The sequence below is a fragment of the Triplophysa rosa genome, linkage group LG18, assembly GCF_024868665.1.
Source record: "Triplophysa rosa linkage group LG18, Trosa_1v2, whole genome shotgun sequence".
Lineage (NCBI taxonomy): Eukaryota > Metazoa > Chordata > Actinopteri > Cypriniformes > Nemacheilidae > Triplophysa > Triplophysa rosa.
The window spans coordinates 9058430-9084219 of record NC_079907.1 but is presented as its reverse complement, the minus strand read 5'-3'; the positions used below and the strand labels follow the sequence as shown (position 1 = coordinate 9084219).

At 38.4% G+C, this 25790-nt stretch overlaps 1 protein-coding gene across 1 annotated transcript in view; it reads left to right on the top strand.

The window, feature by feature from the left end:
* Nucleotides 1-25545, top strand: part of spata20 (spermatogenesis associated 20) — a 53817-nt gene extending 28272 nt beyond the window's left edge. The window contains exons 15-16 of the mRNA XM_057358963.1: nt 7060-7140; nt 24569-25545. Of these exons, the coding sequence (XP_057214946.1) occupies nt 7060-7140; nt 24569-24739 (252 nt within the window). The 3' untranslated portion in view covers nt 24740-25545. The remainder of the gene's footprint in view (nt 1-7059; nt 7141-24568) is intronic.
* The last annotated feature ends 245 nt before the right edge of the window (nt 25546-25790 follow it).

The following is a 25790-nucleotide window of genomic DNA, read 5'->3' as shown; positions in this document are numbered from 1 at the left end:
TCACTACAGTAGATGCCACCTCGCCGCTTTGTGCGCTCACGGGCCTGGACACTTGGGCCGCCGAAAGGATAGCGTCCTCCTCCTCATCGTCCGGTTCCTCTCTGAGGAGGCGAGCTAACACCTCTTGGTCCTCCTCATCATCTCCCTCCATCTCGTCGCCTTCCGCCAGTAGCTGATCAAAAAGTGGCGTAGGCTCAGGGGACTCAGCATCCATAATATCTCCGCATGAAGAAAGGTCTAGCAGGGGAGACGGCTGAGTCTCTTTAGCTGGAGGGATAGCAGAGAGACACGGATCAGCTTTAGAGGACGCCGCCACTCAAAGCAGTCTTTCCAAAATCCTGGCCAGCATGACACGACAGTGAGCAAAGCTTACCGCATCCACCAGCACGGCCTGGGCATGCTTGACACCCATGCACACGATGCACATCAGATGGGAATCTCTATCTGAGATCATGAACCCACACGCTGCCGGGCAAGAGCGGGAAGGGACGTCTTTCCCTTTCTCTGCGGCGACCTTCAACGTGGACATAGCGAAGAAAAACGTAGCTCACCTCGATGCGTTAGCTACTCCAAGACCAGCTGTTGAAAGCCGTAGAAGAAAAACGAGTAATGAGCTCAGTAATAAGTTCGGAGAATCCGCGACAGATTCCAACTGCACTGCGTTCGGCAACGTCTACCTTAACGGCACGTCTATGAACTGGAGCAGCGCAGCTAAGGTGCTGACGAAAATCTTCACGGGGAAGAGACCAAGAATGCCATTACAGGTAATCACAGCAGTATATATAGGAGAGGGTGGGCTCTTAGTGTTGAGCTGTGATTGGTCCGCCCGTCGGACAGACGTTGTGTAATTGGTGCTTCCATGAGGCGTTTCCCATAGTGAGATACAGAGCGATTTTTTGAAAGAGAACAGATTTTCACTTGAAAGTTATCATGGGCAAAATAATTCACGATTACGATATATTATCACAATATCTATTTTTCTTAAATGAACATATTATGCTAAATCATCTTTAAGTTTGCCTATTTTGGGTTGTCTCCCTTTTAGGCCAACAAATCTTAAGTTTGTAAGCATGTAGCTCTTAAAGGGACAGTTCAACCAAAAATAAAAATTCTGTCATCATTTACTCACCCTTGAGTTGGGAGAAAGAGAACGATATTTGGAAGAGAAAGATATTTGGAAGAATGCTTGTTACCAAACAGTTCTTGGCCACCATTGACTACCATAGTAGGAAAAATTGCGTTATAAATTTCTTTGTACTGTTAAACACAAAAGAAGATATTTTAAAGAATGTTGAAAAGCAAACAGTTCTGGGGCACTTTTGACTACCATTGTAAGTTTTCCAACTATATCAGATTTGGAACAACTTGAGGGTAAGTAAATGAAGACTTTAGTTTTGGGTGAACTGTTCCTTTCAGGCAAAGCTTCAAACGGATGCTAAATTATTTACGATATTATCATATGTGTAGAACTAACAGGTTATCAATAATACATTTTAATATCACGGGTATTGACAATACCGGTTTATTGTGACACCCCTAGTGTGTACTTGATGCTTTGTGTTGATGCCATAAAGAATGATGGGAAATGGAGTCTGTTTATAAACCAGCCAAATAGGGCTGGGTATCTATTCTGATGTTCCGATTCGATTCCAATTCACAAGCTCTCGATTCTTGATTCGAGTCCATGATTATAGATTTAATACAAATCCTATAGATACTGTATTTCTAAAAAAAGATCAGTAAATATCAGATTACAATGGTGAATTAAAAAATGAAACGAAGAGCCACAAATCTGTATTTTAAACTTTAAACACACTTGGCCTGAGTATATTGAAACAGAACAGTCGCATACCTTGATCAAACAGGATCAGGTTATTTTACATTTAAGATACAGTATAACAAACTAAATTTCACAAAATTAGCTGTAAAGAGAGGCTGCAATCATATGAACTGCTGCCTTTTATGTGAAGGCGATGTTAAATTCAAGGACACACCGCATCCACCATGTTAATTAAGCCATGAATGAATGATATGCTACCTGAGTCCCTTTTGTAACATCCACCCGTTGTAAAAAGAAAAGTGACATCTAGTGGATAGTAGTAGCAATAACATTCATGTTAACGAATGTTCAGTGCTTGAGGGAGAATCGATATTGAATCGACTGCATTTTAAAACACAATTCATCGATTTTTTTGCCCAGCCCTAAATCAAAATGACACAATACCACCAAATCTAAGTGATACCATCAACATTTACATTTCACTTACGATCAATACCACTTTGATTGTTTTTCAGGTTTTTTAAAGACCCTCCCCAAACTAGTAAATAAAACCTAGCGTCTCCTTACTTGCCGTTGATGTGCACAAAACACAAAAATATGATCATTCTGACATGGCAGTGAAAGCCCATTTGTTTTTTATTGTATGCGTGTCTGTGTGGTGCTTGTCTCTTATAAGAAAGGCGGTTGCAGATATCATCTGCATGTGTTTGGTTGGGATAGCATTGCTGTTGTTCATCAGTCGTCGCTTCGGTGTCTCTCAGTAGATGCAGTCAACTCATTACGTTGTGGCACGAGAACCCACTCCTATCAGCCCCTCCACACACACATACACCAACAAAGTGCAGATAAAGTAAATCAGCTCACAGCTCTGGAGCCACTTCTCTTGTGATACCAGCCACTTTTAGCCCTGTGTGACCTGATAAAAGGGTCCCGGTTGAATAGTTTTTTTGGACCATCAGTGTTATGATGCCGTTTTTCCAGAGCCGGACTGTTTACATGGAAAACATGCAGGTTGTGTTCCCGTAGCTCAACTGGTAAAGCGTTGCACTAAACGTTATGGGTTTGATCCCAGGAAGCACACTGACATGTATATTCATAAAAGTGCATACCCAGTTGCACTGTGTGTTACTTTGGATTAAAAAGCATGAATTTATTTTCTTATTTTTTATCAGATCAAGACGGTGCTGAGCCCAGCGCAAACTCAGTCTCGGCTATGAACTTGCTGCGGCTCTCCCACCTCACAGACAGGCGGGATTGGATGCAGCATTCTCAACATCTATTGGCTGCCTTCTCTGATAGACTGCTTAAGGTGCCAATCGCCCTTCCAGACATGGTTCGAAGTCTCATGGCCCAACATTACACCCTTAAACAGGTAACTTAATTCTGTCCACTGCTACTGAATATGAAACAAAGTTTCATTGTTGCTATCATGTTCATCTTGCATCATGTTTACATTCATCATACATTGCATTATATGGTCATGGGTTCGATTCCCATATAACACAACTACTGACAAATAAAAATGAAGTAATATATATTCAAATAAAATACATATACAATGGAGAGGATCAGATACGACGTATTTTGTAGCTCGTAACTCGGAAGTAAGCTGCGCTGGTTCCCTCGACCGAAAGCCTATGCATTTTTCCCATAGACTTTTTGGAAGATCGCAAAAATAAGCTCTGTTAACAAAGGTTTATGATGTTTACACGTTTTGTCTATCAAGATAATCTTTACAAATCAACACAACATTTGTTACCCGAAGCCGAAATACAGTCGGCAGAAGTAAAAAGCTAACACGATGCTATAAACAGACTGCACTTAAGGTCGCTCGATATCAACGTCACCACCACCAAGCCTCCGACAACTCTTTCAAACTTTATTAAAAATGTGTTCCCTGGTAAGTAATTACTCCGTGAATGAATCCGCATCTACGTTTTAAGAGATTTTTGCCCATGTTGCATTATTTGTGAGCTTTATATGCGCAATGACGTCTAACGTCCCCGCCAAAGGAAGTAGTCGCTTTTAGAAACTTGTTAGCAACCGCCGTTTTTAAGACACAATAAGGCTTTTAAAAAATCACAAGCGGACTATAATTGGTGTGTTTTATGTCATAGAATAATGCGTGAAATATTTAGAGGTTTTGTTTACCACAGACCTTATTTCGGCAATTTACCAAAAACTAGGGGTGTCCCCGACTAAGAATTTACATAGTCGAATCAGAATTGTCACGTCTTGCCTATAGTCGACTGATAGTCGAATCAGACGTGTGTGTGTGTGTGTGTGTGCGTGCCCGCCAGTGCATGTGTGGACGACACCAGGTGGTTAAGGGTACATCGCAACATTGATGCACCAAAAAACAATCAAACATTAATTTACAGAATTTGTTTAGAACAGAATATACCTTTATAATAAATAAACGAAATAAGCCAGAATCAAGTCACAATGTGCAAAATACTGTAAATGTGTTTAGGCAAAATGTCTGAAATGCAGGGGAACATAATATTCAAAACACAAGCCACAAATACTAAAATAAATTTTCCTTAAACATCACGTAACAATGCTGTGCCATACAATACTAGACCAGATCTCGCCTCAAAACTATTTTTAAAACTACTCGATAATAATTAATTATTTTTTACAAACGGGAATGCAGCACGTTCATTACAAGGGACAAAAAGTCCCTTTCACCTTTTTTCCTGCGCACTCTGTCTCCGTCACCCTGACACGCACGCTTGCTTTCAGTTCCAAAAGTCTTGCTATATATGGTGATTTTGGTTGTTTTACTTAATTTATTTTATTTTTTATCATGCTGTTCAGTCTAAGTAACAGACTACATGCATTTAAGGAGATGTTAATTCAAAATTAAATGCCCAAACATTCAGTACGTGACAAATGTTTGGAAACAGTGTACACATTCATTTGCGAGTCATCTGCGTGTGTGTGCGGAACGTGCTGCTTCTCTTTACCAGTCTCACAGCACAGAAGACGTGGATAGACGCAGGGGTTTCGGTACCCAACCCTAAAAATGTCCCATTTCTTTACATCATAAATAGCGCAGTACATGCCCGTCTGCTACGCCACTGCCCATATAACCAAAATGACATGATCCCCATTGCATAACACCTCTGCGAAGATTCGACTGTGAGATTGGTAGTCGAATCAGGCTCCTCCGATCGAAGCATCGAATCGTCGACGATTCGGGGTCACCCCTACCAAAAACCCATTCAAAAAACCTAACTCGCTTCTGGGTTTTGCATGCAAAAATACGTCATCTCTGAGCCTCCCTATTAAGGATTATTCTGTGGTTAGAGCTACAGGCCCGTGGTAGCGCCCTCGTGTGGCTTGAAGGTAGTATAGTTATTTCAATCTCTGTTGTTTTTCAAAGTTTCTGTAGCTCTTTCTGTAGATGACGATTGATGAAGTGACTGAGATCCTCAACGATTTGTGTCACCTTAGTCCTGTTGTGTCTGGGGTAGATGCCCTGCGGGTGGATCGTTACACCCCAGGTGATCTGCACGGTTGACCGCACCACCCTCTGCAGGTTTTTACGGTCCTGTATGGCGCTGCTTCTGTACAGTAATACAGCCTGACAGGGAGCTTTCAATTGTGCACACATGGTACAATGATCGCAGTGTTCCAGAGTCATCCTGAATTTCCTCAGGCATGGTTGGGCAATGTAAAGTGAACCTTGTAGTACCTGAAGCTACCTAGCCAAGGGCCGTATTGATCATGAAGCGGTTGTATATTCTCTCGGGTTATTTCACGTAATCTGATATTGATGGTGTTACTTCCAATAAACACAACGTTTATTTCGGTTAGCACCCTTTATTGCGTGTAAAACGTTACAGCTTGGTGCAAAAACAACAAAACCTAGCACAACACCGCTTCTCCCCCCAAGACATTTTTCCCGGTACATGCGCTTGCCCAGTCCCCTGTACCGTAGTGCATGGTGTAGAAGCACACCGTACCAAAGTGCATTATATAAAAGGGAACTTAACATGTTAACAGATGGCTTGTAGTGAAAGGATTTTTTCACTTTAAGAGTGTCTTAAAGCACAGTTTTGGAGTCTTGCTGGCCCAACATAACCATCCTGCTAGTTATAGGGATAGTTCACCCAAAAATGAAAATTCTCTCACCATTTACTCACCTTCATGTCATTCAAAACTTGACTCTCTTTCTTTGGCTGAACATAGAAACTATTTTTATGTTACGTTGCTAACCAAACAACATTGGCCTCCATTGACTTCCAACGTACGGACACAAAACCACTGACACATTTCTCAAAATATCTTTTCTGTTTAACAGAAGAACAAGTTATATATAGATTTTGAATGACATAAGGGTAAATAAATGATGAGAGAATGTTTATTTTTGGGTGAACTATACCTTTAAAGGTATAATCCAGTCTTAGTATTAAATGTTTTGAAAAGCTGAGAGTGAACTTTTCTTAAGTGGAAACCGTCACTTGTGATAAATCAGCCTGCAGGCTAATGTTAGCCCGATTAACATAATGACACAAAGAAAATTGAGTTTGTTTGCCCCGGTGAAGAGTTTTTCTCACTCCTGGCCACATGCTCTTATGTCAAATATTTGGAATTAGTGCCTTGCAGCCTTCACCTAGACAAATTTTGTAATTATATAGCCTCAAATGTAAAAAAAAACATGTTTCCTATAGCTGGAAAAGCAGGGCACTAACATTGGCAAGAAAGACCATGAGTTGGATTCCCAACATATATCTTAAATGCAATTTGTTTTTTTATAAAAAATGCACATTGTAAATTTGCCTCTAATCAGTTTTAGGGGTCTTACTCTTCTAGCTCCTGCATTTTGTATTCTAAAAATATATCCGTAACATCAACGGCCAGTCATCCGTCTGCTCTGTCAGGACCATTAACTCTCGGATCCGTCACATGCCAACAAACGCACACCTTAGACTGATTGATACTGTGGCTGGATGAAACTTTTTACTGTTGGGGCACTTTTTTCAAAGTTTTCCCCTGTTTCAGGACAGTTGTAAAAGCTGTGAACATGTGTCACGGCCATCAGAGCTCGCAGGCAGAAGGGAATTCATCAGTGTTGGAGCAATAACAAGCTAGAGGTCCCACTAAGGGCAGCCTGCTCCACATCACACCTGCCCACCTCATTATAACGCTGTACAAACAGTGCTGACCCTTTCTTTATCTCTTTCATTCACTTCTCATGTGTTGTTCATAACTCTTTTTTTGTTTAGTTGTGCTGTTTTGTGTAACAATCTCTCTCTTTTTTCCCCCCGAAGATTGTTATCTGTGGCCGGCCTGACGCGGAAGACACTTTGAGTTTGATTTCCAGTGTCAACTCCCTTTTTCTGCCTCATAAAGTAAGTGTGCTTTAAAGTTGAAAAGAAAACTTAAAATTATAAACTGCATTTAAATTATATTGGTTTGATTCAACTTCTAATTAAATATTTTATTAACGGTTTCAATTACAATTTGGTTTTGTTTTGGATACGTAAAAATTAGTTTTCAAGTAAAATCATTTAGTTTTTTTTTTGAAAACCACAAAATAAACCTAATTTAATATTAATAAAATGAATTTAATCGCATCCAGAATAAAAGTTTGTGTTTACATAATATGTGTCTGTGTACTGTGCATATTAATTTTGTATTTTTAAAAACATTATACGTATATATATTAGTGCTGTCAATCGATTAAAAAAATTAATCGGATTAATCACACATTTTTTCTGTGATTAATCACGATTAATTGCACATAACTATTATATTTTAAAATATACTTTTGCATTTTAATAATTTCACATTTAATCTTCAAATTGAAGTAGAAACAACATATTTCTTTAACAGCATCATTTTATGAAAGCTAGCATTTTGATATTAGTACTGTAACTGATGTCTCTATTAAATTGATTATTTTAACATGAATTATAGCCATTCAACAGTATAATTGAGAGCTCATGTAGGAAACATACAGGAATTGAATGACACTTTACAGTCTTTATTAATGCTAAATTATAAATTAAATGCAGAAGAATTCTCATTAAAGCTACAAAATCACATTGATTTCTTCTTTTATTTTGTTCTTTGATTAACATTAGTGACAGGAGTCACAGCAGCACGTTTAAGAACGTGGTCCGTTTAAGAGCTGTCTCAGTACGCAGATCTGACCGTCACCGCACTCCCATTTTCACAACTCTTTGCATTCATTTAAGATTTTATTTTACACTTTGAAGTCTTGCTTAAGAAAATGCTAGACAAAACGGGCTTTCTGACATAATCTTGTGTGGTTTTATCCATTCAAGCACGAAAGAGAACTTAACACGGATGCGCTGTCTGACAGAGATTCACCGACGCAGCCCTTAGCAGGTGACTGTTTACACCAGACTGGACCTCGCGTTGCGTTTTGCCGCGTCCCACAGTTTAGAAGCTGTCTATCTCCATTGAACGCGTCAAAGCAACGGTTTCAAATCGCGCTTAAGTGGTTTAAAAGCCTGTACACGAATAAGAGCGTGATTACATAATGTAACGCTAGACAAAGGATGTCAAAACAAACGGATGTTGCGTTAATTGCGATAAATATTTTCTCACGCGTTAATTTGAAAAAATTAATCGCATGCGTTAACGCGTTAACGTTGACAGCCCTAATATATATATATAACTTTTTAAAATCTTTCAAAAATCACGTTTTTTTATTGTGCATTCCAATTAATATCAATCAAACTGCAGTTGGTTTGTTTTTATTTAAGCCATAATAACAAAAAAATACAGCTAACTGACACGATAAAAACAAGTTAACATAATAAAAAACATGATTTTTGATTTTTCAAAACTCTTCAAATATTAATATATTCATGTAAATATTTCCTGTATGTGTTTATAAATACAAAATATACAGTATACAGACATATACTATGTAAACACAAACTTTTATTTGGATGCTATTAATCGCGATTAATGGTTTGACAGCTCTACGCATAATACATTTTAAATTAAAGCAATATAGATTATGAGGTTGTCCATAGCTTAGTGGTTTCTCACAGTATCTAGACTATTTCTCTTTTACACGTTTCTCTGGTTTACACAGACCACCGTGTGAAATGGAGCGCAGTCATGCTAATGAGTTCACTAAAGTAATCTCCAGCTAAAGGTCAAGTTGTCAGATTTTTAACCTACGCGTGCTGACGCACATACTGCGAGGCAAGGGGCGAGACAATGGTGATGCGCCCAGCTTAGAATTTTGAATAATTAGTAAATAGTTGCGAGTTGTCTGTAGATCGCTAGCCTTAGGCTTAGCTTTGGTCGTCGTTTTTTTCTTTCGCTAAAGGTCATAGCTCAGGATAGCATTTGCTCTCTTTTTGGCCTTTTAGTCAGCGCTCCTCCGTCTGCTCTTTTCTGCGGAGCCCGTCTGGTCACCCCTCGGAGAAAAAAAACAAGACCCGCAAATCCGTGGCCACAGTTTTGTAATTCGTTCCCTCAGTTTAAAAATCCGTACTCACAGATTCTAAAACTGACACACAGTTTACAAAACCGTGCTCTCGGATTAATAAATTGTACCCACGAGTTTACAATCCGTGCTCTCGGTTTTGTAAACCGTCCCCTCAGTTTTTGAAATCTGTACCCACAAATTCATAATCTGTGCCCACGCTTTCGCAATCCGTTCGCACAGTTTTGCAAACTGTAGCCTACTCGCGGAATTGAAGCCCTTGTCTGTCAGCAGAACAAGCTCCTACAGGAACATTAACGAATATTGTGTACTGTTTTATTTTAGATTATATTATAAATTGTCTTAATGTGTTTACACACGAGCGCGTGGCGCATATAAAGCATGTTCACGTTCAGCAAGCACGTTCATTGCCGCGTTTCACTGGTGTAAAGTTGGTTTGACATTAAACTATCGATATTCGTGAATTTAGGGACCATTTCTAAAGTTACATACACATTAAAATACCTTTTTCCAACTTGAAAAGCATTTAAAGGGAATGATTTATAGCCACAAGACTAACTGTACAGTGTTCATGTGTGTGTCAGATATAATGCACACCTTTTATATTTATTATAATAAACCGTTAAATCAAATGCAAATATTCAATTCAATTCAATTTTATTTATATAGCGCTTTTCACAAGGTGCATTGTTCCAAAGCAGCTTTACAGGAGCAAATAAGAAAAACACAGCACAGGTAAAACACAGCACAGTGCATGGTGTTTATAGACCAAGCAAGATCGTTCTAATAAATAAATGAATAAATAAATGCAGTCTCCCGGTGAGCAAGTCAACACTGCATACAACACACAATATTCCTATGTGTTTCACTGCTGTATGGGCTCATACATAAACATACAAATTTTAAAGCTCAATAGCATTTAAAGGGAATGACTTCCCTGACTAACTGTAAAGTGTTCATGTGTGTGTCAGTTTTAGAATCTGTGAGTACGGATTTTTAAACTGAGGGAACGAATTACAAAACTGTGGCCACGGATTTGCAGGTCTTGTTTTTTTTTCTCCGAGGGGTGACCAGACGGGCTCCGTACTTTTCCCTCACAGGGGTGACAGGAAGAGAAAAAAACACACACATGCACCTAGCACCTGGTTTTAAGTGTGAAATACCAATATCACACACAACAGAATACACACCAGGGTCTAACCTTTTGCCATTTATTGCATTAGTCCAACATCCATTATTGTATGTGAAAACCCCTGGAGAACCGGCCCTCCATGTTCCTAGAACTGGAATAATGGGATGGTTTTTAAGGGAACGGATGAGAGGGGTCGTGAATAGAAAACAGGCCGGGGGTCTTAGTGTTGTTATGTCAGGTGGGTCCGTGTAAGCATCCCGTACGGCATATGTTGCGTGAAAGGCAGAGTTTGGTCTTTTCACTTTGCATCATTTATTAACATTGTTCCTCTCTTTGGCACATTCATCTTCTGTCTCATTTACACTTATGTAATCTTAATGATTCCATATCTCAGAGTAATGATACTAAGGTCACATTTACAGAGTTCATAAAATATTTTCGCTTTTTTGTCTAGGGACAACTTGAATTCAACTTTGTTTTCTCAAATAACTTTTTTATTGTGTTTGATTCATCAGTGGTTTTTGCAGCCTAAAGACAAAATATTTGTTTTCATAATCGTTCATCAGAATGTAATAACTTTCTCCACATACAGCAAAGACACATTTCTGCTGATGTATCTAAACCTGCGCAGATGGTGAAAATTAATAATGATTCACCAGATCCAGTCAAATCTCAAGAAGTTTAGTGTGTTAAGAATGCGTTAAACAGAGTTTAGTAGGAGGATTCCAAAACTGTCTATATTACAGAAATCTTTCTAGAAATCTGTTTAGGATTTTTTATTGTTTACAAACCCTTGTGTCATTTCGAACTTTCATGACTTTGTTTCCTCTACGGAACAAGAAGAGATTTTTTAAGAACGTTGGTAACCTAACAACATTGGCCCCCATTGACTTCCATTGTATGGGCAGAAAACCACTTAGACGTTTCTCAGAATATCTTATTTTGCGTTTCAGAGAAGTCTTACAGGTTTGGAATGACATGAGAATGAATAAATGATGACCGCATTTTTTATTTTTTGGTGACCCCCTTCGATTGGGTGTGTCAGCGTCCATTAGCCAGCAACATTAAACCTCACAGAAGTGAAGAAACATCTGGAGCACCTGCGTAGGTGGATCTCACATCTCTTGTGTAAATGGAGACTCATTTTTCTGTTCCAGGAGAACTTAAGTTCAAACAAATCCATCACAATGACACACTGGGAAAGAAACGGCACATTTTGGGCCTCTAAGCGTTTCACGTCTTTCACTGTACTTTCAGATACAGTTCATGTAGACCTCACGTTGGCAAAGAGCATAAATCACAAAATCTCTGGAAAGGCAGCAGACCGGTCTAGTTTTCATTTTCAATCTAAATTCAATAGCATGTTCTCATTCTCAATCTACACATTAAACAGGTCACGCATATCCCTTGGATTTGATTGGAGGAGGGAAGAACTTGGCCCAGTTGCTTAGGCACAGCAAGGCGACAACCAGAAGAGGCTGCAAGTAATGAGTTAGTGTTATCGAACCCAGTTTAAAAAGAAACGACATTACATCTGGTCAGGCAGTGATAAAGTGACGCGCACACACACACCTATACACGCACACACATACACACACACTTCTCAGTGCTTATCTGTGACTAAGCCTCAGATGGACCCTGCTCTGAATTGTTTGTTTAATTGACTTGGACATGATGGAAAGATCAGGGCGTAGACTGTGGAATCGGAAGGGCTTACTGAAAAATAGATGACTCTCTGGTATTGAATTGAACCTGCAGTTAAATCATCATCCTTGACTTTAAATCCTCAGGGGGTCTCAGTATTTTTTGAGAACTGGATAAATAGTTGCCGTTTTTATATTCTGGTGTTGTGAATTTTTTTTGCATGCTGTCAAGAAAATGACATCTTTTGTTAGTTAACCCTGGTATGGTGTTCATGTTTTGTTACGGCAAATGTTATTAAGTCTAGTGGACACAAAAATGTATTTAAAAATACTTTATGCCAATTATAAACAACACTGGTAAAATATCTGGTTACTATTTTTATTTACCCCTGATAAGTCACATTTATGAAAAAAGGTGCTATTTTTGTTAAAGATGTATCAAAAAGAAACATAAATATTAATGTCTGTTGTTAAAAAAACTGTGAATCACATCATTTTTTTATTTAGTGGACATTGAAAACAGGTCCCATAGACCTGAACATCACACAAGGGTTAAAGTCACTGTGAACTGGAAGTCGCGATGGATTTAATTCTGTATTCCGACACATTTCCGAGTGAAACGGAATATCGAATGTAAAAAAGAAAGTGGGTGTGTCTTGTGTTTTCAATCGCAATTTGATCGATGTGTAAAAACAGCCGTGCATTTTCAAATTTTGATTGAAGATTATGAGGGCACATGAATTTTTAAAAAGAGAATGACCAATACTAATAAGCTATTTATAATAAACACTGCAATATTCTGTGAAACAATACTTTTTTTTTTTATTTCACTCAGACTTTAAAGAAGAAAAAAGGTGATAATATTTGGAAAATATGAATAAACCCTACTTTCTTATGTGTTACAATTTTTGTGAAATTTTGTAACATAAAGAATAATGCACTGGTCGAATATGAATTTAAATAATGTGCTGATCTTTCTGTTTCATGCAGTTACAATGAATGGGTACTGCAGCCCCAGATTAGTGATTCACAACCTCAGTTTCAGTCTGTTCCTGATTCAGAACTGGCTTCAGAATACTTGGAATGTAGCACATAAATTGTTTGGACTATTTGATCATATTTTCATGGTGATTTTGCAACATTTGAAGCTTTAAATCTCCTGTCTCTGTTCATTGCATGGAAAAGCAACCAGTCCTTTTTTTCCAGATTTTTTTCTCTTGTTTTCTGGGGTCGTACAGTTTTGGAATGACATTGGGATTTGTAAACAAGTGCAGAATTGTCTTTTATTTGTTAAACTAATCCTTTAATACCAAAAATATGATTATTTGTCTAAAAATAGAGAGGGATTTCCGAATTGCCGTTTCCCAATTGTGTTTTAGACTGACATGTCTGCTTTTAGTTATTCAGTAAAATGAATTTACATCCTTTTGTCTCCCTTAATCTGTGTTTTTAATTCGTAACAAGACAGACACATAATTACAAAGAGATAAATGACTCTCACCTGAAGAGTTAGGACATAAATGTAATGAGAGCCATCATCTTAAGTGACTGTATAAGCCAGATCCCGCTTTATAAACAAAGAAAAACATGGCTCATTACAGTCGTATAAATCCTCACAATGGAAAGATCATGCATCAGCATTCCTCATACAAACAAAACTGTGCACACAAACACACTTCCATACATATTACTTTAAATATTAAAGGCACAATCTGCTTCCCTTTATGAAAAAAATGTGAAATGGAATCAGAGCCCCGAAGACTCCAGGGTTGATGAGATTTTGTGCACGTACATCACGAGGGCATTTAGAGTGCTCTGGGTTTGGCTTTTCTCTTTAAACTGGGACACTCCATCTGACACTGGCTCACCTGGCAGCGTGTTTGTGTAGATATGGCCATGATAGATTTAACCTGATCATACTGAGGGTTATCAAAACAGTGTTCTCATTCGGAGTTCTCATTGTCTGGGTCACCTGTCTGCAGCAGAATGCTGTGTGAGTGCACTTTGGGCTTAGTACCTTTTGTATTATAAGGCATGTTTGTTTAGTTTGGTCTGAAATTGAAAATTATGATTTCATCCTGTCCCTTTAGCTTCCATTTGACCGCTCTGTTGAACAGGGCCAATTTTTCCAAGTTTTGTTTAGACGGCACTCAAGTGTTGAGTTTTAAAATCTGGTCTTTGGGGTTGACTATGATGTGCGAATGTGAAGAAATTGGACCCATTTGTTCAGATGGTTCAGGTGATATCGGTTGCTTTAGTAATGAGACAAGTGATGGCCAAGAGACTTTCTCATAAGAAACTGAGAATAGCTGTCAGTATTGAAAAGATGATGGAAAACTGGACATTTGGCTCTGCTGATGTCGATCATGATATTTTGCTGTAGTGCTGAACTCAGGAGAAATACTTGAGAAGGTAATTGACAGAGGCATTTCTCATTCATGCATGTGTCCAAAACCTCCGACTTGTTCACTCTTTCAGTATTTAATACATGTGAACGTCATATAGTCGGCTATGCAAGGGAAGTGAAAGATAAAACTAGTGCTTTCAGACTCCAGATAATGTTGCGCTTATTGTATGACAATAAATGTGCGGTTCGTCTCAAATGAAGAAAAACTACTTGAAATCCAATCTGATTGTTCAGTCTGAGATGCATACCAGAAAATTCGATTTTAATCAGATTTCAGACCACTAATGGATGTGGTTTGGATCAGGTTTGTAAACATTGGCCATTTAGACCACACAAATCTAGACAGATTTCAGTTATTTTTGCCAGCTCCAAAAATAAAGCCAAATATTTAAGATGGTGGTCCATGTATTACGATTCAGCTTATGAACGTGAGCATGTGCCCAAACAAGCCCTACGGTGAAATAATTCTCAATTCATGACCTGAGACCCTACCACACGCTTGACTGACTTGAATAACAAAATGAATAATTCTTGTTCCGCTGTAAGCACTGAGCATCCACTGATCGACACTCGCTGTGCCCTCAATGTGATAATGGCATGTTCGACCTCATTGAACATTTGGTGCAAAGTATATTAAAGGTTTATGAAAGGAAACTTAGAATAGGTTGAGAGTGTCTTGCAGGGCTGCGCTGAAAATTCACTCTTCACGAAACATTAGCCATCCAGACTAGAAAATGTTTTTTCATTTAAATCCAATTATTGTATCATCTGTTCTCTCATTTTGGGCCACAGGGTTTAATTGTGGAGAATATATAAGAAACTCCCGCTTCGCAGTCTGATCTGTTCTTAGTTAATTCAGATTTGCTACAGGTCCCTTGAATTCAAGGCCCCCTTTCGAAGTCAATTAAACCCACCCGTTGTAATCTGTAGGAATGATTAAAACTGTAGGGATAAATTTGTGCATAACTTTAATGAGACTGAAGTCTGTTGATTGTAAGGTGATGCTTGTCCTCGTGGGGCTTGTTACAGTAGAACACAAGGCGTTCGAACAGCCTCTCCATCTCCGTGATGATGGCAACCAGCTGCTCACGGCAGTCACGTGACTTCCTTGTCCTCGGGAAAAGATGAAGCCTGTTCTGAGATCAATTTAGAGCGTCCAAATACACGGGCATGTATGAAAGCTGTTTGTCCAGACGTCATTTTCACCAACAATGATAACATATGTTTGGTAAAATGTTTTGTAATTAAAGGCATATAAATTATAAGAAGAATAATCAAACAACGACGGTACCCGTTGACTTGAATTGGTTTTATGTCCATACAATAGTAAATGGGCACCAACGTTGTTTGGTTACCAACTTTCTTCAAAACATCTTCTGTTGTGTTCTGCAGAAGAAAGAAAGTCACACAGGTTTGAAATGACAAGAGGGAAGATAATCCATTTTTGGGTGAACTGTGACTTTAAAGAATACATAACTAGGGATTTTTAAGGTCCTACTTTGGTTTATGGAGTGTCCAACAACAAGTTTATGTACATAGAAGGTGTAAAAACACTAAGAATAGGCAGTTATTCTTACCTTACTTCTTGACTGACTCTCAAATGATTCGTTCCGCGATTCATCTGTCTAATCCCCTCCTTTCCGCCAGCCTAGTCTGATGTGATTGGTCAGCTGGTCTTAGTCTGCTGTGATTGGTCTACCGCGAATGAGGCTCACAAGCTACAGTGTTTGGGGGAGAAGAGTGAAGTTTTCGCGGGCAGTCCTAGCAAAACGTAGGCGGGGACTATATGTAGTGACGTAAATCCGCAGCGGTACGCGAATCGGACTAGGGCACGACACGTTTGCGTGACTCAGCTGAGTTTCGGTGAGTCGGCTCCCTTTTTTCCAAGCCAATAACTTTGTTATTCATTCACCTTCGGATTTACAACTTGGCAGACTGCTTACTTTCAAACACGGCAACATTACACACTGCATGAAATGTAATTTTCATGATCTCATGTTATGTACCCTTTAACATTTTACCAAAACCTCAAGTGGATCTAATTGACTTTTTTAGTTCATCCATGCAGATTGGCATGTTTAAAAGTCTGACCGGCAGACATGTGTATGACTGTTTTGATGAATAAGGGGATAAAAATATGAAGCTGGCATATCGCACAGCTGTATTGGTTTGTTACTACACATTTTACCACGAAGGATCATTACTCACTGGCCCCTGGTCCCCTCACATTTTCTAGAAGTGGCCCCTTTAAGTGCCCTGCGGTGGAGTGTGGCCCTTTTGTACCACGAAGAGTCCTTGACTTTCCCGTCTGATTACTGAGACAAATGGCTCTGATTCCCTAACAAGGCCGCAGAGACGTGACAACAAGCAGAGAGGTCTCGAAGCATCCCCGCGAGAGCGAGAATGAAAATCAAGTGCTGTAAAGGTTTGAATAAGGATTTAGAAACTCAGAAACAACACAGTGCTGGATAATAGGCTATAGCAGATCTGATTTGAGTCACTTTTTGACTTGCAAGCCTCAGTCTTGTCCAAACATCTAACACGCAGGGAAAAAATCTTTCCCAGTAAAGATTGAGAGTCCAGGATCTCTCTTTGCCTTGTTTATGTAATCATATTTGACGTCAGCTTATCGCCCCGTCTCATATTCTCAAACTCAGGTCACACATCATCATCATCGCTCATGTCTAATAAAAAAAATCTGACTCGGCTTCTCAATCTTTAGCCGAGACTAGAACACGCCCCCGGCGTGCTGCGCAATACTCTGTTATCTCTGTCACATAAATGTTCTGTGTGAAAACAGTTCCCGAAAGTAACACTTACCTTGTAATCGCTCAACCCTAAACAGGTGACAAAGCCTTGCAAATAATATCTAACCTGTATGCGCTGACAGATTTTATACGAATAGTATTACACGAATATTATACCTCTAAAACTGTGTGCCTCGTGACACAAGGAGGCTATTTACTTAAAGGTCCAGAGAAAGAAATTCGGCGGCATCTAGTGGTGAGGTTGAGAATTGCAACCAACGGCTCACTTCACCCCTCCCACCTTTATCATTTAAATGACAAAAAAAGTAAATACCCAGAGGTTTGAGTGAGATTTGTTCTGTCATATTATCTCAACGTGATGTTTGTTGTAGGTTTTAGTGATGTCACCAGATGTATGAGGTGCCTTAGGTGAAGCAACACAAGTTCACCAGAAGTGCATTTGCACAGCCCTACATAATATGCTGAGGTGAGATTAGACAACTCCTGACAATTTAATGACTTAAATTTGTTTTCCAACTTCTAGGGCTTAAGTTCAAGAAAAGTTTTTTTTTTTTCTTTCGAAAAACGCCTGAAGAAAGGATGCCGATAGAATACATTAAAAGCTGTGCTTCACTCTGTTTCAGCCCAGAACTTAAAGCATCCAGAAGCGTTTCATCCTGATCTCATTGCAGTTGCAGCGTGTACAGCTGTCAAATGTCACCAGTTCTCCATTTAACACTCCCATACTCACACCGCAGACAGCATCAGCTCATAAAATAACCTTAGGTGTGTCTGACCGTGACATAGATGGCCCCTGAAGTGATTTTATGTTATATCATCTGCTCTCACAATAAACAAGGTCCTTGTCTCTGTTAGTCAGTGTCACAATGAGATGCTTCTCCTATTTAGGATCTCTCAGTTCATTTTCTCACCCTCATGTCGTTCCAAACTTGTATGACTTTCTTCTGCAGAACACAGAAGAAGAGATTTTAAAGAAGATTGGTAACCAAACAACATTGACCCCTATTGACTTCCATTGTATGGACAAAAAACCACTAAGACATTTCTCATAATATCTTTATTCATGTTCCACTGAATGAAGAGTTAAATATGGAGTTTGAATGACATGAGGGCGAAAAAACGATGACTTTTTTATTCTTTTCAAGATATAGTGATTTCAATGACACCTGCCTTTCGGTGACCTAAACTAACTTGAGAACTTAGTGACTCGATTACCTTACATCACCCTTGAAAAACACCGTAGAGCCACTTTCTATCCGAAGACAATTAAAATACCCCGCGAGTCTTTTATCCTCCTTATGAGAGCTTTTCCGCAGGTGCTCCTGCTCATGGGAAATTGTCGCTTTAGAGTTTCTTTGCTGCCGGATGAATCCCTGACAAGCTTTAATGAGCAACCCAAGAGAGAACTGAACGCTTTATAGGAAATGGGCTTCAGACGGACAAGCCAGCGCTCTTTATTTTCAGCAAGCTTAGGCTTTTTTAAAATGGTGCAGTCTGATTTATGATGTTCCTGCATATGGTGAGTTGAGGTCTGGACGTCTCATGAGTCAGGGTAAGAGATGCTTCGACCATCTCGCTGGCTGATCCTGATGTATGCAGAGAGCGACCTATGCATCAACTCAGCAGGAATTGTCAACCCTTAACATCATTAACTCCTCTAGAGGATCACATACGCTCGGTGTGGAGGAGCGGAGTTTGCAGAGGTCACGCTGTAGAGGAGATGAAATAGAAAAGGAGGAAATGGTCTCCGCTTAGGTAGTCTGCCTTTTCACACTTTTTGCTCACTTTGAGTTGGGGTCAGGCTGGAAATAGAAGTTTCTCTCTGTCGCATTGCTTTGTCGTTGTCAGTCATTGTGTACTCTTTATTTTGTGGTTGGGCAATTCCAGCGTTATGGATGTGACATTTTCAGTCAGAACTTGAAATATAAATTCTTAGAAAATGTATGTTTACGAATATATTGAATCATCTGTTATATTTTTCTATATCATTATTTCTAGATGGTTTCATCGAACGCACAAGCTGGTCTGAAGTTCACTTGCAATCTGTATTCAGTTATAATATAACCATTAATTTTATATTTAAACAATATTAATATGAACTTATATTCATATTTTATTGTATATTAATATTATTTATTAATTACCTATTCAATTAAAACTATTAAACAGTTATTGATTCTTTGAGGAGGACTACCAGAAGTTAGGTTTGGGCCACATAACATTTGTTTATATATGTTGTTGCCCTGAAACTATCTATATCATTATAGTTTTCTGTTTTAAAAGCGAGAACAACTCGTGTGTTATGGATGTGACAAAAAAAGGATGCACGTTTTTAGGATTTCTGTGGATTAAAATGAACAATCTAGAAGCAATAATACCTTTACAAGTGGAGAAGGGATGACTCTTTATAGGACACAGAATTGTTATTTTGTTTGAATAATTTTCATGTGCCCATTTATGAGGAACTTGGACCATTATGGATGTGACAGTTCACTTACCAGAGTATGGAAAACTATGTTTAAAAAACGAAAAAGTGCTTTAAAACTTGAGATTTCACATGGGTATTTAAAGTGATAGTTCACCCAAAAATTAAAATTCTGTCATCGTTTACTCCCCCTCTTGGCTTTTCAAACCTGTATGACTTTCTTTTTACTCCAGAGCACAAAATAAGATATTTTGAAGAATGTTGTTAACTGGCATTGGTTTTGTTTCCATACCATAGAAGTGAATAGTGGCCAGTGCTGTTCGGTTACCAACTTTCTTCAAAATATCTTCTTTTGAGTTTTACGGAAGGAAGAAAGTCATACAGGTTTGAAATGACAAGAAGGTGAGTAAATGATGACACAATTAAAATTTTTGGGTGAACTATCATTTTAAACTAGAGATGCACCTAGACTGAATTTCTCCACTATCGAGCTGATAATTCGAAATGATATCTGCCGATACCGATAAAGATTCTGAAGATTAACTTTCGGAATGTTATTCATTCATATAATGACTATTAATATTGAACATTAAACTTTTTTGATGTTTCTTAACATTTTCTTTATACAGAGCACAAATTTATTGCAGTTTCCTGTCCTCTTTCGATTGACAGGATATATTGGCCCTAATCATCGGCTGTTTTAGCCGATACTGATTTCGTCTCTAATTTAAACCCATCTAAACCCACAAAATATTGACATCTGTATGGTGGAAAACTTTAATAAAAACTTGAATTCTTTATCTTAAGGTTGACATTTGCATGGAATTGCCCATTTGACTTTCCCTGTGAAACACAAGAAAAGACATTTTTAAGAATATTATGTTTTTATATAATAAAAAGTGGATGGTGAATAAAGCTGATTTGTTAACATTTTAAATAACAAATAAATTTATTTTTTGGTAATCGACCCTTATAAATAAAAGTTATTTTTCCGAAAAGTATTCAAACACAACTTTCCATTAGACAATATTATATAATTAAAAATATTTGTCACACTGATGGTTTATCAACAAATCTCCTAATGATACACAGGCAATACCTTACTAAGCTCCACATACTGTATCTATTCCGTACATTAGCCTTTATCTTTGAGTGATGTCGATGAAGACGCAGGAATCAATGAGGTCATGATGCCCCTTTCTCTTTGACCAAGAAATAAACTTACTGCAGATAATTAAATGACTAAAGGCTGTGTGCTCCACTTGTGCATGCTGACAGCCTCAAGCTCTCCAGAAAGCTGATGAAATTCCCCAGGCTAATCAACTGTTGTGTGTGTGTGTGTGTGTGTTCAAGTAAGTCTAGGTAGGAGCTGACAGTCTGGGTGAAGGATATCAGTTGTATGCAATCATGGCTGAGCTCATGGGAATTTGTGAACCAGGAGAAAGAGATGGATTCAGATGCAGAAGGGTTGGAATAGCAAAAGTACAAAATGCAGATGCTGAGGTGCAACTGTTTGTACCTCTCTGAGTCATTGCTTTATATTATTATTTTATTATTATTCTTGAAACCTACTGACTTAAGGTCTACTTTAAAAATGTGTAGAATGATTTTAAAGACCTAGATAGAGTCTAGCCTTTGTTTAACCCCAGGCCTTTTCGGTCTGTTTCTTCTGCTGGTTTTTTATGTTGGCGTGTTGGACTGTCACTGCTCTTTGAGTCAGTCTGTAGACAGCCCCGGTGAGGTCACAACAAATTTGACAGAAAGCCTTGCCGAGCTGCTAGCAGGAACGTAATGATGTGGAATGCCCCCTGAGATGCTATACTTAAAGGATCCTCACAAACAGACAGGAACAATATATTGTGGTTTAGAAGTCTGACTTCTCACTGAGTTGAGTTGTTAACAGTGACTGTCAAAAATCACACAGAAGAAGTCGTTTATAAAGACCAGAAGTGGAAAAAGATTTTGCTCTTAGTGTACTTAAAATACCCACCAAAAGCCAGGATCTAAGCTCTGCCACAAGAACTTTTCTCAGATTTAACCACACTCCCTCACAACATTTGGGACCAGAGCTTGTTATGTGAAAGGTGGTCGCAGAGGGGCTCACAACAATTTCAGCATTTTATTTTTGGAAAGGTAAGGGACCCAGAGCAATATACACTACCGCTCAAAAGAGTAGGATCACCTACTCGTTTTTTATTATTACCACATGTTTTGAATAATATCTTATCAGAACTAAATATTATAATTTTTTAATATATGAGAACTCTATATTTTAGCATATTTTACCCTTTGCAGTAGAGCCCAGTATCTAATTGGCTGCTAACTCCAGCCTTATATCCACTGTTTATATAGCATCCATCACTGAAATGCCGTGAACAAACACACCTCAACTTCTCTCACTATCGCTAGAGTAACGAGCTGCAGCCAATCTTGATGGTAAGCAAGTCTTCCTATCGCTCGTCCGTCGGTTGACGCGTGGGCGAGCTCTTTCTTTTGCCTTGCCGTGAACGTGCTTTTCCCGGAGAATTGCCCAATAAGGGACTAAGAAAAGTTGTTACGTAACGGTTTTTCATGTTTGAAAAAAACTTTCCGAAACCTATACGAACCTTGGGGGAGTGTATTGAGCACAGAAATACTACGACATACGTCCAACTCGTTTTTTGACAAGTTGACCATGTTAAGCATGAGAAGCCTGCACGTTTAACATTGTAAAGAAGTCAGAATGCATTAAATCCCCCCTTTAAAAACTTACTTGATAGTAAAAATACTTAAAAACAGTTTTTAACATAAAATAAAAAAAATGCTTTGATCATCATTCTGAACCTGATCTGAATGAAAGCTTTGACAAAAATGAGCTTTTCTCAGCTTTTTGTTCAAAATGTATTTTTGAAGAAGCATACATTCAAAAGCAGATAAAAGAACAACTTAACATAGTTATTATTTATTATATATATTGTATAATTTATTGTCAAAATTTTTTTTCTTTAATTTGATACATTGTGTGTTTATTTATTCACAAAAGATTTTTATTTAGATTTTTAATAGATTTTGATTTGTTTATATAGTCTCAACGTTTTGTAAAAATGACTTTTTAGTTAATAGTTGTATAATTATATTTTGTCTGCTAAACTAATTTCAAACATCTATAAGTATTAATTTTAAAAGATTTTAGAAAGCATTTTAGTCAAGTATCCCTAAACTTTTGACAGATAGTGTACATTCAAGGAACCAAAAGTGAGCAAGGTCCTTGTCTGGATTTAATACAGACAACAGTTTTTGGCTTGGCAGTCAAATGAGAAAAGGTAGATTTGCCTTTTCAGTCCTTTCTTTTCAGTAACTGTAATCTTTAATCTGTGCCACACAGCCTCTTTCGATCTCACTCTCCAGTCTCTGATCCTACTGTGGTATTGTTCAATGCTATGGGAGGAAGAACCCAGTGTGGCTACCACACTGCCCTCACCTGCTGCTGTGCCAGCCAGCCCCCCTGACTGGATCTGACCCTGATTGAGTTATTTCAGACTTTTCCCCCTGTGAGGGAGGTGAAGTATGGGAGGGGTGTGATGCGACAGTCTGCACTGATCAATACAATTGAATTATTTAGAGACAGGCTTTACTGTACACAGCATTGGCTGATTCAGAGTTTGTTATATGGTCAGTGAGTATATGTGGTGCAGTGGTTATAGGTTGTGTTTACGAGGAGTCCTGTAGGAGTACAAGGAAGGACAGGTCAGGGTCTTCTCTCCCATAGGAGCTTCTTTGGCTGAGGGTTTATTTGACCTTCCGGGAAATACAAGGGTCATATATAAACAAAGACTGTACAAATGAACCATTGATAGAGCTGTCACTGTAATAGCTCAGCCTTATACTTTATCTGTGCTTATTACTAGTCAGGAAGGCGTATGGAGACATAGAGCTCATAAATTTCGTATTAGAGTAAGAGTATATGGCTTTCTGAAATGATTGTCATCATGATGACTGTTATGGATTTCTCTCTTTAATATCCTTCCACCATGAATTCTAAATTAAATTTAAAGTAGAATTTGAAAAGATGTGTTGTAACTACTTTATGGATTATCTTTCTATAAATACCCTTAAACCTATCTAGAAACATGATATTAATAATTATTATTAATTATTCATGCATATAGAAATGTTATGCATATAGATTTTTAAATAACGTATATACATTTCATTCATAAATTATTTTTCATTTATATAATTTAATTGATATACTTTTCATTATATTATTAAATTAACATTCATTTTTTTGATGACTCTGAAAGAACACATTAACCTCCCAGGCTGCTACAATTTACCCCAAAGTCTTCAAAACGGGGCCAAATATGTATTCTACAAATAAGTAAATAAATATGAATAAGAAGTTCAAATTAAAGGGACAATTCACCCAAAAACAAAAATTCTGTCTTCATTTACTTACCCTAAAGTTTTTCAGAATCTGTATAAATTCCTTTGTTCTGATGCACACACAGAAAGATATTTGGAAGAATGCTTGTAACCAAACTTGTGACACCTTTAACTGTCATAGTAGGAGAAATTACAGTGGTAGTCAAAAGTGCCCCAGAACTGTTTGCTTTACATTCTTCAAAATATCTTCTTTTGTGTTCAACAGAACAAATTTATATCAATGTTTCCTACTATGGTAGTCAATGGTGGCCAAGAACTGTTTGGTTACAAGCATTCTTCCAAATATCTTTCTCTGTGTTCATCAGAACAAATAAATGTATACAGATTTGGGAGAACTCGAGGGTGAGTAAATGAAAACAGAATTTCCATTTTTGGGTGAACTGTGCCTTAAATAACATTTACAGTAAATTTGGTCACAAAATGGACATCTTCTGTTCCTTCTGTCATTCCAATTGAGATCCAACTGGCTCCGGCCAATTTCATTCAAATTCCTGCTCACGAATTAAAAAGGAACCGATTCCGAATTTTTTCTCTTTCCTTTGCTCAGGTCCTGATGTTGGCCGATGGTAACACAGAGGGCTTCCTTTATAAAAAGCTGCCCATCCTCTCCACCCTTGTTCCTCGGGACAGCAAGGCCACGGCGTACGTGTGCGAGAACTTCACCTGCGCTCTCCCCATCACCTGCCCTCAGGAGCTCAGGAGACTGCTGCTGGAGTGAGCAGCATCCGTCACGCCACGCCAACAACCTGGGCCGCTAGATGTCTCAAAATTACACCAGTAGAAAACTGCATCCATCACACAACAGTGAAATGCACTGTAAGATATTACATGGTGGTAAGGTAAACCTCTGGGGGGGAGGATATTTGTGATGTTAAACCTCATTTTTACACTTATCGCAAGGCAGTGGTCCAGGGAGACGGAAGTACAATAATATCATAATGTGAGGTGGAACGCTGAGACACTGTACCTTTTATAGGTTATTCTCATGAGCACAAGTGATTGACATCCAGCGTTTTTAAAAGATCAAGCATGTTTCTCCATAACCTTTCTATGCACTGCAGCTTTTCAGGTGTGTATGAGCAACGTGCTGCACCCTAGATAAAGAGATTAATATACCGTATTTGCAAATGAGACACACAATGTATGTATAATTTAGAATCTAATAAATACTCACTGAGTAACCCTGGTTGATCTCTGCTTTATTCATTTTGTAAAACACACATTGCAGGTGCAGTGTAAACATCAGATGGAAAGTGAACGGTTGGGATGTTCCAAATAAAGCAAATACAGGTTTTAAGAAAGCGCAGCATTGGGTAGTTTTGCTTGCCGAGCCAATGCATTTAATTTTAAGGCAGTTCAGATCAGTGGACAGGAAGCGACAACGGCGAACTTTGTTGGATTTTTCCTTCCGAGATGCTGAGGGATGCGTCTCTTTCACTGAGACAGCTCCCTTCCTATTCCACCCCCGCAACCTCACCAGCCGTGGGTGACAAGGCAAGAGAAAATTAAACCATCTGCAGAGCTACAGTACCATGCGCTGTATCACAGCCATTGTGAAAAATTCACAGTCTTCAGCATTCTGCCCTGCTGTAATGTTGCCTGAATCTGGCATTTTGCAGACGAGCGTATATTATAGCTGTGACACTAAGAACCATTATTGTCCAGTGCTTAGAAATAAAGCAGAGAAACGAACTCCAAAATCATGCTTATTAAGAAAGAGAAAATGTGCACAGCAGGCTAATGCAGACATATCTACCGTCAGTATCTGC